Raw genomic sequence first — 13,364 nt, 5'->3', positions numbered from 1 at the left:
ACTATACGGTAAATTAAGATTTTAAGCACAGCACGTGTACAAGTGCTGCTAGTATAATTATAAATGTACGTGTATTGTAAATGTAGACATTTCGCATGACACAGTGTGTGAATACATCTACTCTTTATTGACTTGCATTAAGATCTTTCGCACAGTATGGTGTACAAGCAAAGCTAATAGAATTTTGGGTGTTCACTATAGATAGATAAAGACTTGCACACAGCACAGTATGACAGTACAAAGACTTTAAGTATTTATTCGCGTATTTGCTAACGTCACAAATTTCGATCGTGCGAGATTATATAAGTTTCAGAGCTAGCATAGGTTAATAAATGCTGCATCGATGAATAATTAATCAGGACCCACAATACCGACAGCATTTAAGTTTATACCCCTACTGGTAATGAACTATTTCTAAAGAAGACTGTGTCGTTTTATTACGTCATATATTCTTAATAATAATTTAATAAGTTTGTCGATACGTTGTTTTAACGTCATTAAGATAGAATGGCCCATTATTTTGGTGTTCATTGCTATGAATATTATCATTAACAGGGCATTCCTATGCGTACTACGATTAGATGGATCCAATGTCTATAAAGATAGATGATAATTTAATTATGTTTATGAAAATTTGTTATTAATTAATTATTGAGTAATACATTCTGTTATAAGTCATGCCAATTACTAGTGTACAAGTAATATTTTGCTGATAGTATTTGCACCAGTTCTTTCAGATCTTAAAGTAGCTGGCTTGATGATAAAACGACATGACGATATTATTATAGAAGTAGTTGTAGCCATATGTAAGACAGATATAACCGCTATAAATCAAATCGAAGCAAAAATTGAAGAATGCAAATATTCACAAGAGAGATCTGAGGGAATTTGTGCCAATCACAGAAATTCTATAAATCATAATAGCTTAATTACCTGCCTGTCACCTAAACGATCAACAAATCGTCATACTGTATGCTGTAGTTAATATACCGTAAACGATACACATATTGCATAGCTATTTTGATTAAATCACTATTAATGACTACGATGCAAATTTGTAACCAAATACAATCAATCAAGAAAGTTAAATGCTTAGCTATTGTAGGATGATAAGATCATTACATTCTAATTTGGTTCAATATTGTTGGCTATGGTTCCAGCTGCATGATCTTACTTCATAGATCGCTATTCATGAACGAGATATACTGAACAGTAATCAAGGCTGGCTTATTTACAGACTTGGCTGCTGATGTAATAGTGACTATTTTGAAGGAATGATGTATCACGGACTTACGCAAGTTAGAGAAAAACAGCATAAAAATAAACATGTTTTGATAAATTACCACAAGTTTTAAGCTACTAAAGTGAAATGCTCCATCCTGTATAGTGGGATGCGTCTCATATAATCAAGGTTAGACTTTGATGCAATCTCGGTGTCGAAAAAACTTTTAGACACTATCACGCTGCTAATAAATATAATAAATAGACGAGTATCATCCGAAATAATGTCAAATAATTATTAAAAGCAATTTAAAGACATTCCGTAGATATGGTTGTTCTTGATGTCAAGTTATCCATACATATGCATTAAAATATCTTTTAATATTTGCAAGAGAAGTATTAAAGCCCAACGAACACAATTTATAATAAAATAGCAATTTATTGCTATTTTACTCTTTACTTAATTTATGCTTTTCGGCGCGTTTAATGGTGGGCTACTATATTTTCATACTACCCAGAAATGTTCTCGCGATAGAAGGTCCCTTGAACTTTTCGATTAGTCATCAGCGCTTTAGTTTCGGTTATAAATGTTTTTTATCGTGAAATCTTTCTATAGTAGAAATTCTGTAATTGTTCATCGATACTATCTAATCAAAGTCATAAACTGCCTCAAGCTAATTTGCCCTACTAGAAGCTGATGTCTGATGATCTTCTTTGCTATCATCAAGCCTTAAGATCTTTTCCGACGCATATCAAATCTCTAATTGCCTTCAACTACGCTTAAAGTAACGTACTTGGTAATTGATTGGATCAAGTTAGTATTATAGTTTATCGTCCCCAAAGTAAGCTAGAAAAGGGAAGGAAAAAGTTAAGTAAATACGAGATTGAATCGGCTATGTTTGCATTAACGATTCCATGGAAATGGATTCGTGCGATTCTATGATCTATAGTTTATCGTCTCCAAAGTAGACTGGGAAAGGGAAGGGGAAAGTTAAGTAAATACGAGATTTAATCGGCTATGACGGTATTAACGATTCTATGGAAATGGATTTGTGAGATTATATGATCTATCAATCTATGAAAATGATGGATGTTTTTTTAAATATGAAAAGTTGGTATAAAAATGGCGAACAGAGATTTATATCCTGTTTTCATCTTGTAAACTTGTGTGCTTTTATTTGTTGTACTTTATTACAGTGGCCCGACTCTACTCCGTTGTTTTCGCTCGTATAATCTTAGGCGAGTTTTCCACGATAATAATTACCGTACAATTAAGACTAGATAATAATTCTCCAGTAGCATTAATTACTCTTGGCAGTTCTTTGATAATGTGATGAACACATGATCTTTACGATTACCACTTCAAGAAAACTATTATTTTTCTACTTGGATAATACGTAGACTTATCAAACTTTATGCAGCAGTTAGCATTTAAATAGGTTATAGAGAAAGAAATCTTGACTTCTATTCTACAGCGTCATAAATTGTTTATTTATTTAAGTGCATGTTGTGTACTAGGAACTACTGAATAATTTAGGATTACAAAACTTAAAAAAATAGATAATCTTTCCATTATCATGCTTTACTATTGTAACTATATTGTCTCAGTATTAGTGTTGCCTAGATCATATTGCGATAAGTTAGATTGATGTTACCGGATGATATATCGACAATGAAACAACTTTAAACGAACTATCGAGTTGATCGTTCGTACAGTTAATAGAGTTGTAATCTCCATCGAATACTGTAGATTGTTGGTAATTTTTTCTCGAACTCCATGCCTTCAGTCTTGTTATGTATTGAAACATGGCGAATGAGTCAACTGAATTGACTGTCATCGACGATATCCAATCTATCTACAAAAAAGGTCTAACACTTCAGCAGGAAGGGAGTTATGAAAAAGCGCTATTCTATTACAAAGAAGCTGTTACTCAAATCCAATCGATATCCAAGAATGATGATAAGCATCAGCTTGAATACGATGTTATTCTCGACATTACTGATTGCTATTTAAAGCAGTACAAATCGAATGAAGCCGATGAATGGAATTCAAAAGCAGAGAAACTAGCCGAGCAATCACAAGACGAAGTGAAAATTTCAAAGTGCTTAGATAGGCAGGGGTGCAATAAACGATTGCAAGGCGATTTGAAAGGAGCTTTAGATGATTTTAAGAAATCGCTTGAAATGAAATTAAAATGCTTAGAAAGTGAAGATATCAATATTAGTCAGTCATACCTTAATATTGGCAATGTCTATGATGATCAAGGTATGTATAATGACGCCCTATCAATGTATAACAAATCACTCCAGATTCAACAAGTGCAACTTGGTGAAAATCATCCAAGCATTGCTACAACGTATAACAGTATTGGAAAAGTCTATTATCATCAAGGCAAGTATGATGACGCTCTATTAATATTAGATAAATCATCAAAGATTCAATTAGTACAACTTGGTGACAATCATCCCGATGTTGCTATAACTTATAGCAGCATTGGACAAGTCTATCATTATCAAGGCAAGTATGAAGATGCTCTCTTAATGTTGAATAAATCGCTGAGTATTCGACAAACACAATTTGGTGACAATCATCCAAGTATTGCAATAACATATAACAGCATTGCAGCTGTCTATCATCATCAAGGCAAGTATAATGATGCTCTATCAATGTGTAACAAATCACTCAAGATTAGACGAGCACAAGTTGGTAATAATCATCCTTACATTGCTGCAACATATAACTGCATTGGACAAATCTATAATCATCAAAGCAAGTATGATGATGCTATTTCAATGTTAAATAAATCGCTGAGCATCCAACTAGTACAACTTGGTGATAATCATCCAAGTATTGCTACAACATATAACAACATTGCAAGTGCCTATTATCATCAAGGTAAATATGGTAAGAGTCTATCAACATTGCATAAATCGCAGAAGATTATACAAGCTTATCTTGATGACGATCATCCTGATATTGCTGTAATCAATAACAATGTGGCGCTTATCTATAATCAGCAGGGCAAGTATAAGGATGCTCTATTAATATTAAACAAATCACTCAAGATTCAACTAGCACAACTTGGTAACAATCATCCTGATGTTGCTGCATCATATAACAACATTGCAAGTGTCTATTGGAATCAAGGCAAGTACGATGATGCTCTATCAACGTATAACAAATCACTCGCAACTCAACAGGTACAACTTGGTGACGATCATCCCGATGTTGCTGTAACAAGTAGTAACATTGGACAAGTCTATAGTAGTCAAGGCAAATATGATGAAGCTCATTCAATATTGACCAAATCACTCAAAATTCAACAAGCACAGCTTGATGACGACCATCCAAGTATTGCAATAACACGCAACAATATTGCAAGTGTCTATCAGCATGAAGGCAAGTATGATAATGCTCTATCGATATTAAACAAATCATTGAAGATTCAACGAGCAAAACTTGGTGATAATCATCCTGATGTTGCTAAAACCTATAGCAGCATTGGACAAATCTACGATTATCAAGGCAAATATGAAGATGCTCTGTCAGCATTGAATAAATCGCTGGATATTCGAATAGCCCAATTCGGTGACAATCATCCGAGTATTGCTACAACATATACCAGCATCGCAAGTGTCTATTATCATCAAGGTAAATATGATGATGCTCTATCGATGCATAACATATCACTTAAGATTCAGGAAACACAACTTGGTGACAACCATCCTGATATTGCTGCTACATATAATAATATTGCTCGTGTCTATGATCATCAAGGCAATTATAAAGATGCTCTATCAATATATAACAAATCGCTAAAGATTAGACTAGCACAACTTGGTGAAAATCATCCAAGTATTGCTACAACCTATAACACTATTGCACGTGTCTATGATCATCAAGGCAAGTATCATGACGCTCTATCAATGTTTAATAAATCACTGAAGATTCAACAAGTACAACTTAGTGACAATCATCCAAGTATTGCTAAAACATGCAACGCCATTGCGCTTGTCTATGATCGTCAAGGCAATTATGACGATGCTGTATCAATGTATAATAAATCATTAAAGATCCAACTACCACTACTTAGTGATAATCATCCTGATGTTGCTGCAACATACAGCAATATTGCAAGTGTCTATGATCATCAAGGCAAGTATGATGACGCTCAATCAATGTATAATAAATCACTTAAGATTCAGCCAGTACAACCTGATGAAAATCGCCCAAGTATTGCCACAACATATAACAACCTTGCAAGCTTCTATATCCATCAAGGAAAGTATGAGGATGCTCTATCCATGTATAATAAATCACTTAATATAAGGCTAGCACAACTTGGTGACAAGCATCCCGATGTTGCTATAACATATAGCAACATCGGACAAGTCTATAGTCATCAAGGCAAGTATGATGACGCTCTCTCAATATTGAATAAATCGCTCGATATTGAACTAACAAAACTAGGTGAAAATCACCCTAGTGTTGCTGCAACATATTACTACATTGGAGTTGTCTATGATCATCAAGGCAAGTATGATGATGCTCAATCCATGCATAATAAATCGCTCAAGATTAGACAAGCACAACTTGGTGAAAATCATCCCGATGTTGCTACAACATATGGCAGCATTGGACTAATCTATAATCATCAAGGCAAGTATAATGAGGCCCTGGCAATGTATAACAAATCGCTGAAGATTCAATTGGAACAACTTGGTGACAATCATCCAAGTATTGCTACAACATATATTAATATTGCAAATGTCTATCATCATCAAGGCAAGTATGATGATGCTTTGTCAATGTGCACTAAATCACAGAAGAACCGACCAGCAGCAATTGATGACAATTATCCTGATAATGCTATGATATATTTTAACATTGGGCAAATCTATTATAGTCAAGGTAAGTATGATGATGCTCTTCCTATGTATAATAAATCGCTAAATATTCAACGTACACTACTTGGTGACATTCATGCAAATATTGCTACAACGTATAACAACATTGCCAGTGTCTATTATCATCAAGGCAAGTATAATGATGCTCTATCAATATTGAATAAATCGCTTAAGATTCAAATAGTACAAATTGGTGACAATCATCCTGATGTTGCTTTAACATATAGCAGCATCGGAAAAGTTTATGATTATCAAGGCAAGTATGATGATGCTCTGTCAATATTGAACAAATCGCTGACTATTCAACTGGCACAACTTGGTGAAAATCATCCTAGTACTGCTACAATATATAACAACATAGCGCTTGTCAATGATCATCAAGGCAAGTATGATGAGGCCATATCAATGTATAATAAATCGCTCAAGATTCAACTAGCTCAACTTGGTGACAACCATCCAGGTATTGCTATAACACATAACAACATTGGGCAAGTCTATATCAATCAAGGCAAGTATAACGACGCTCTATCAACATTGAGCGGATCGTTAAAAATTGCACTAGCACAACTTGATGACAACCATCCAAATATTGCTACAATCTATAACAATATTGCAAGTGCCTATAATCATCTAGGCAACTATGAAGAAGCTCTAAGCATGTTGAGCAAATCGCTTAAGATTGAGCCAGCACAACCTGGTGACGATCATCCAAATAATGCAGCAACATATAGCAATATGGCTAGTATCTATCATCATCAAGGCAAGTATGACGACGCTCTTTCAATGTATAACAAATCACTCAAAATTCAACTAGCACAACTTGATGACGATCATCCAAGTATTGCAAAAATACGCAACAAGATTGCAAGTATTTATTATCATCAAGGTGAGTATGATGAGGCTCTATTAATATTGAACAAATCATTGAAGATTCAATTAGTAAAACTTAAGCACAATCATCCCGATGTTGCTATAACTTATAACACCATGGGACAAATCTACCATTATCAAGGCAAGCATGATGATGCTCTGTCCTCGTTAAATAAATCGCTGAATATTCGACTAGAACAATTTGGCAACAATCATCCAAGCATTGCAACAACATATAACAATATTGCAAGCGTTTATGATTATCAACGCAAATATGATGATGCTCTATCAATGTGTAACAAAGCACTCAAGATTCAACAAGCACACTTTGTTAACAATCATCCTGATATTGCTACAACCTATAGTAACATTGGGCATGTTTATCATGGGCAAGAGAAATACACGGATGCTCTATCGATGTATAAGAAGTCATTGACGGTTTTCTTAGCAACATTAGGTGAGAATCATCCTAATACTGCGCAATGCTATCGAAATCAAGCCGTAGTCAATCATCACCAGTCGAATTATCCTCAAGCAATTTCATTCTATCAAAAGTCTATCAAAATTCTACGCAATCGCTATGGAGAAAATTACCCTCAAATTGCAGAAGATGAAAAACAAATTACCCAATGCCGCGATCAATTACAAGAAAAAGAGAGGGAGACTAATCGATCAGAAATAGCTAACATCATCCATCGAACTTTGCAACAAGATATAGTCAATCAACCAGTCATTCACTCCCATTTCACATCGTCTTCAGGTGACTTGTATATTTTAACTCTATTCTAGCCCATTTTTGATCCATTTTGCCTCATTCTGATCGGTTTATTTTGGTCATTAGCAATAGAAAATGGACAAGAAAGTCAAAGTAGAAAACAAAATAATAGCAGCAAACAACGTTATGGTAAGTCTAAACACAGTATTGAATCAGGTCACTAAATACTGAAGGATAATCCTGTATGCTGACTTATTGACCCAAATTCGTGAATGCATCTAAATTAAAAAGAACAATTCAATTCATTTCAAGAATTTTATTCATAATGTTCATATAAGGTAAAGGATAGTAGCTTAAGCTAATGCTATATGGTGCAGCTTAAGGGCAAGTTGGTGATATAATTGAACAGCGACAGCTTTAGGTTACTATCTTTGTTTTACGATAAAAATGTTGAAAAAAATTTGTCAAAATAGGACATCATTTTAAATCCGTTCAACCGTACGATTATTAGATCGATAATATATCACTCAATACTACAAATCTGCGTCTTTGCAGAACATCATTGACAAAAAAATAAATTATTTCGAATGGCTTTTATTGTTTGCGTTGTAACGCCTCTTTTTCAAATAAAATGCAGCATTAGCATTAACGTAGCGCTATTTGATTAAAACTCTCCTACCAACAGGATGGCTACATGATTTTAAATTATTGTACTAATTTAGAAAAGAAAACTTACCGTAACAACTATACTATTATTTTTAACCTGTCAATTTACGTTTTAAAATGATTGAATCGACAAAGCCGAGCAAATTACGCTTTAAAAGAATATAGCGGAATAAATAATATAAAACTGCCATTATACTATCTAGTAGATCTTAGTCTAAATGACTATGAATCTGAATCTGAAGATAAATCGACTAACAAAGATATCAATAAAGGAAAAGGGGCAATTGAAAATTTTAATGGTTGGTAATAAGTAGAAAAATTGATTGAGTGATTTAAGTAAAACAAGATGATACAGTGTGTCTATAATTATTTTGCAGAAGCACCTGATAACATTCATTTTGACAAACGTAAAGGGCCGATTGAATCAAATTCGTTACATGATTGCACTTCTCGTAAAAAGAAAAGAATAGCAAATGCATGCGGTGAGTGGAAGATATAGGCAGTATAAGGGGTGTTGCTGCTATGCATCCAGTTTTTGTTAACTAAATACGAGGACCAAATATGCAATATTTAATGCAAATGCTGCTGAACTGCATATATACAAAAATATATATCATGAAGTAGCGCTCTATAAAAATGTCTTACTACCAATGTTATACCCCCTATATACAAGTACATACAGTATAATCATTGTTGGATTTTGTTAAACATCAGCAAAGATACACTCACGAATAATATCTAGTTCTTAATTCTCATTATACACTCACTACCTTTAATAAAAGGATATGATCTCGTAAATAGCATTGGAAAGCAGGAGTACTTTAATGTTTGCATGGTTTACAATATTACTTATGAAGTTAGCCAACCAACCCATATGTATTTTATTTTATTGTGCTTTTGTATCCGACCACTTCCTCATACTCAACGCATAGACAGCTCAATTTGGTTTTATGCTATATTTCGCAGTCTATAAATGTAGCAACGTCCTTGTATGGACAAGCCATCATTTAAAATCACGACGGGCCTCATGAAAGAGTAGGAGTGCACCTATATCAGGAATGCCTTGTTTCTTTATTTTCATTTCAATTTATTTGCAATATTAATGTTATATTATAGATGCCAAGGAACACTTTTTCGAAGTTGCAGATAAAATTGGTACTGATTGGACAAGATTAGCTACAATTTTAGATCCATCCATTGATGTTGATGTTATCAGAAGTCAAGAGCATCAAATTTTCGATCGAGCAAAGAAAGTTCTCGATAAGTGGTATCGAAAAACTTGTATAAATAAGACCAATACCTATGATCAACTGACGGCAGCTTTGCAACGGATAGATCGGAATGATATTATTTCGGTTATTAGCTCTACTTTAAGATAAAAAGGATTTTATTTTATGATATATTCTACATTATAATTATTATTTTTAAATAAGAAGTATTTAGAGATTGAAAAATTAATTGCGATCTGTTCATTCTATTCTAGCGAAACTGTAATCGTTGATATAAAGGGTATTTCGTATTGTATATTATTAAACAATTACTTGGAATCGATTTATCTGCGCTTATTTATATATGTTATATACTGTACATGAAATAAAAAAATCGAAGAAATTTGCATATTTAAGGCCACTACGCTGTAATTTTTCACTCTAACATGACTAAATGTTATTTATCAATATTTTCAGCGGTATAATATGATTTTATAAGCCGCTGATAAATATCCTTCACTCGTACTATGCACCAGTGTACACTTCCACAGTCCATATTGATCGCTTAATAGAGGCCTGCCTAATCGTTGATGCAGCCATGACTATCTTGAAGTAATGACAAATAATTAACCTTACAAAAGCAAGTTAGAAATGTGTAGTCTAGAAATGAATATACTTTGACAAATTACCACAAATTTTCAGTTGCTAAAGTAGAGTGCATCCAATTTATTTAATGAAATATCTATCCTGTATTATCATGAGTAGACTAGTATCCTCCAAAGGATATTGATCACTATAGGTGCATTTATAATTACTTTAATCACCTTTAAAAGAAGCAAAAAAAGGACTATAACACTATGAATACAATATTACTACAACATCAAATGTTAATTTATTTTGCCATCATTATCTTTATTTGTAATTTACGCTTATACAGTATGTCTACTTGCAGGGATATTGTATTTTTGCACGATAATTTTATAATCTTTTGATAGGATGTCCCTTGAATTTTCAATTGAACAGTCTGTGTTTCAGTCTCTTTCAGAAATATTGTCATCGTAGAGCCTGGGATCTAATCGTAATAATAAGATTGTACGTATATCACGCTGCCAATCAATAGGATAAACAACCGTAAGGACGAAGAGAAATGGTCAACAGTTACCAGATTTAAACAAATAGCGTCTCTTCAGTATCTATACAGCATGAACAAACTGCATACTTAGCACCGAGAGATTTGAGATTGATTATTAAATACTATACGAGTTCGCAAAGGAGAGCAATCACTGTTTTAATACAGTGCGTAAACATTTCTCTCTTGACCAAACACTTAAAATCGCTCCACTGGTGCTAGTAAAGTTAGTATCAGGTGTCGCTGATACATTACCATTATATTAGCAAACTCGGAGATGCCAGAAATTTCGCACCTGTAAATCATACCATTCAGTATGGATATAGTGGTATTTCATTTGGAATTGGCTTTTGATTCGTTCTTTTATTAACAGTTTAAATTTGTCAACGATGAATCGAACAGTGCGCTTCTCCCGCGGTGAGACAATCATAAAACTAACTAACGATTCCCAGATCCTATCCTTACCTACTCCAAGTAATCCTCGCCTACATGACCATTAATCATGCCATCCAGTATGGATATAGTAGCCATTTATTTGAAACGAGCTTTCTACTCAATCTTTGATATATAACTATAATTTCGATTTTTTAACAACGAATCGAACAGTACGCCTTCCTCGAGGTAAAACAATCGTAAAACTATTCAACGATTTCCTGATCCGGTCCTTACCTACTGGATCATTAATCATGTCATCCGGTTGGGCATAGCGGTAGATCATTTGGAACGGGCTTTCGACTCGTTCTTTTATTATTAGAAATAGCTGCAATTTGCTGACGATGAATCGAACAGTATACGTTTCTCTAGACCAAACCTAGTCTAAACCAATCGCAAAACTAACTAACGGTTCCTCGGTTCTCGGCCATTAATCATGTCATCTAGTACGGATATAGTATCAGTTTATTTGAAACGAGCTGTCGACTCGCTCTTTAATTAATAATTTAGATTTGTCAACGATGAGTCAAATAGTACGCTTTTCTCGAGGTAAGGCAATAATAAAGCTAACTAACGATTCCCTGGCCCTGTCCTTACCTACTGAATCATTAATCATATCATCGAGTACGGATATAGCAGTTGTTCATTTGAAACAGTCTTTCGACTCGTTCTTTTAATAACAGCTTCAATTTATCAACGGCGACTCGAGCAGTGAACCTTTCTCAAGGTGAAGCAATCGTAAAACTAACTAATATTTTCCTGGTCCTGTCCTATCCTACTTGTCCATGAAGATCAGTGACTTAACCACTACTTTAATTTATCACAATGCGACTCTCCATGATTCAGGTACAATTGTATGTTTAGCCACGACCAGTTTACTTAACGGTGCTTCTACAACTCAATCATCGTCGGCTTTATTAACAGTTTATGATATACAAGATTCTCCAATAAATTTTACATTCATCAAATTAATGCCATTTTTTCTATCTATTTTCATGGTTTCCTAGTCAAGTTCAAGTTTTACATACATGATTTATTTCCGCCGATGTAAGTTTCATACTGGACTTACGATAAATCCATCCCTTTAACGCGTACTTTTGTCAATGTTAGCGAAGCCACTATCCCTGGCTTGAAGAGTTATATTACTTACCGATTTCGGATTAATGCGATTACGGAAGGAGATGGCCCTTTCTCATCGACTATGTACTAAAGCATTTGCCCTTAAATTGAAGTTCTGATGCAGTTAAATATGATAATTCGTGTAAACTTTCTTATTTTCGGTTGAAGATAACGATTTGAAAGTAGAAGGCGTTCGAAATAAATTTCCTCTTATGATATGAAAATTGTCTTTTTTAAGGTATCGAAGAACTCATTAAGTATTTCCAATATATTATACAATAATAAAATTACTTATTACATTAATTGATCGAACAAATGACCAAGAACTATTTACCTTTAGTTGAAAACTGTCTATAGTACAATCCACCATTGTCAGTACATTAAGATACTTGCACATAATCATACAACCAAAGTACCCTTTGAACCATTCCCGTAGAATCTTATTACTTGATCTTAAGCTAAATTTGCGTACTATGCGACACTATTCAAATCATTCTGAATTCATACCATAGAAATCTAGTATAGAACAAAAGTATGATCAATTTCATTTAACTATGATTTGATTTTTCTTAATTCAAAATCCAACCTATCTTAAACATTTATAGGCACACTCTAACACCTCTATGAGCTCGAGCAATAAATACAATTGAGAAATAAATACTATTAAGGTGGGTAATGTCTTAATCTCCATAATTATAGCGAATTAGCCCTAATCGACGATGCAGTTATAACAGAATTACAGTAATTGGATAACAAATTTTAAGCTATCAAGAGGGCAAAAATCTCAAGATTGATAGATATCCTATGCGAAAAAGACAGACTTATCTGTACTTTTACTTAATATTGATTTAAGTGCGATTTTAATACGATTAGTTATTTTGGAAGATAGTTTCGCAGACATAACTCTAAGAAATTATTACATTGAATACTTCTGTACTGTAATAGCAAAGGTGAATAAAGAAATAGATGATAAAAACAAAGATCCCTGCAGTTTACTTTAATCGTAAATAAAGAACTAATTGTTACATTTACTGAAATTTCAAAATGGCTTCAACGGATTTATACCCCTAGGCTAGCAATGGCACTATTCAATTCT

General features: G+C 33.7%; 1 protein-coding gene across 1 annotated transcript; it reads left to right on the top strand.

Moving 5' to 3' along the window:
• Positions 1-3,027: 3,027 nt before the first annotated feature.
• On the top strand, positions 3,028-9,759 carry TRIADDRAFT_62008 (uncharacterized protein; the record flags this gene model as incomplete). Its single annotated transcript, XM_002117951.1, has 5 exons — positions 3,028-7,759; positions 7,841-7,903; positions 8,584-8,679; positions 8,758-8,862; positions 9,497-9,759. The coding sequence occupies 5 exons, from the start codon at positions 3,028-3,030 to the stop codon at positions 9,757-9,759; spliced, it is 5,259 nt and encodes a 1,752-aa protein (XP_002117987.1).
• Between the last annotated feature and the right edge of the window lie 3,605 nt (positions 9,760-13,364).

Source organism: Trichoplax adhaerens, genomic scaffold (genome assembly GCF_000150275.1).
Source record: "Trichoplax adhaerens TRIADscaffold_33 genomic scaffold, whole genome shotgun sequence".
NCBI lineage: Eukaryota > Metazoa > Placozoa > Uniplacotomia > Trichoplacea > Trichoplacidae > Trichoplax > Trichoplax adhaerens.
Note: the sequence above shows the minus strand (reverse complement) of the source record. Positions and strands in the feature narration are given on the sequence as shown.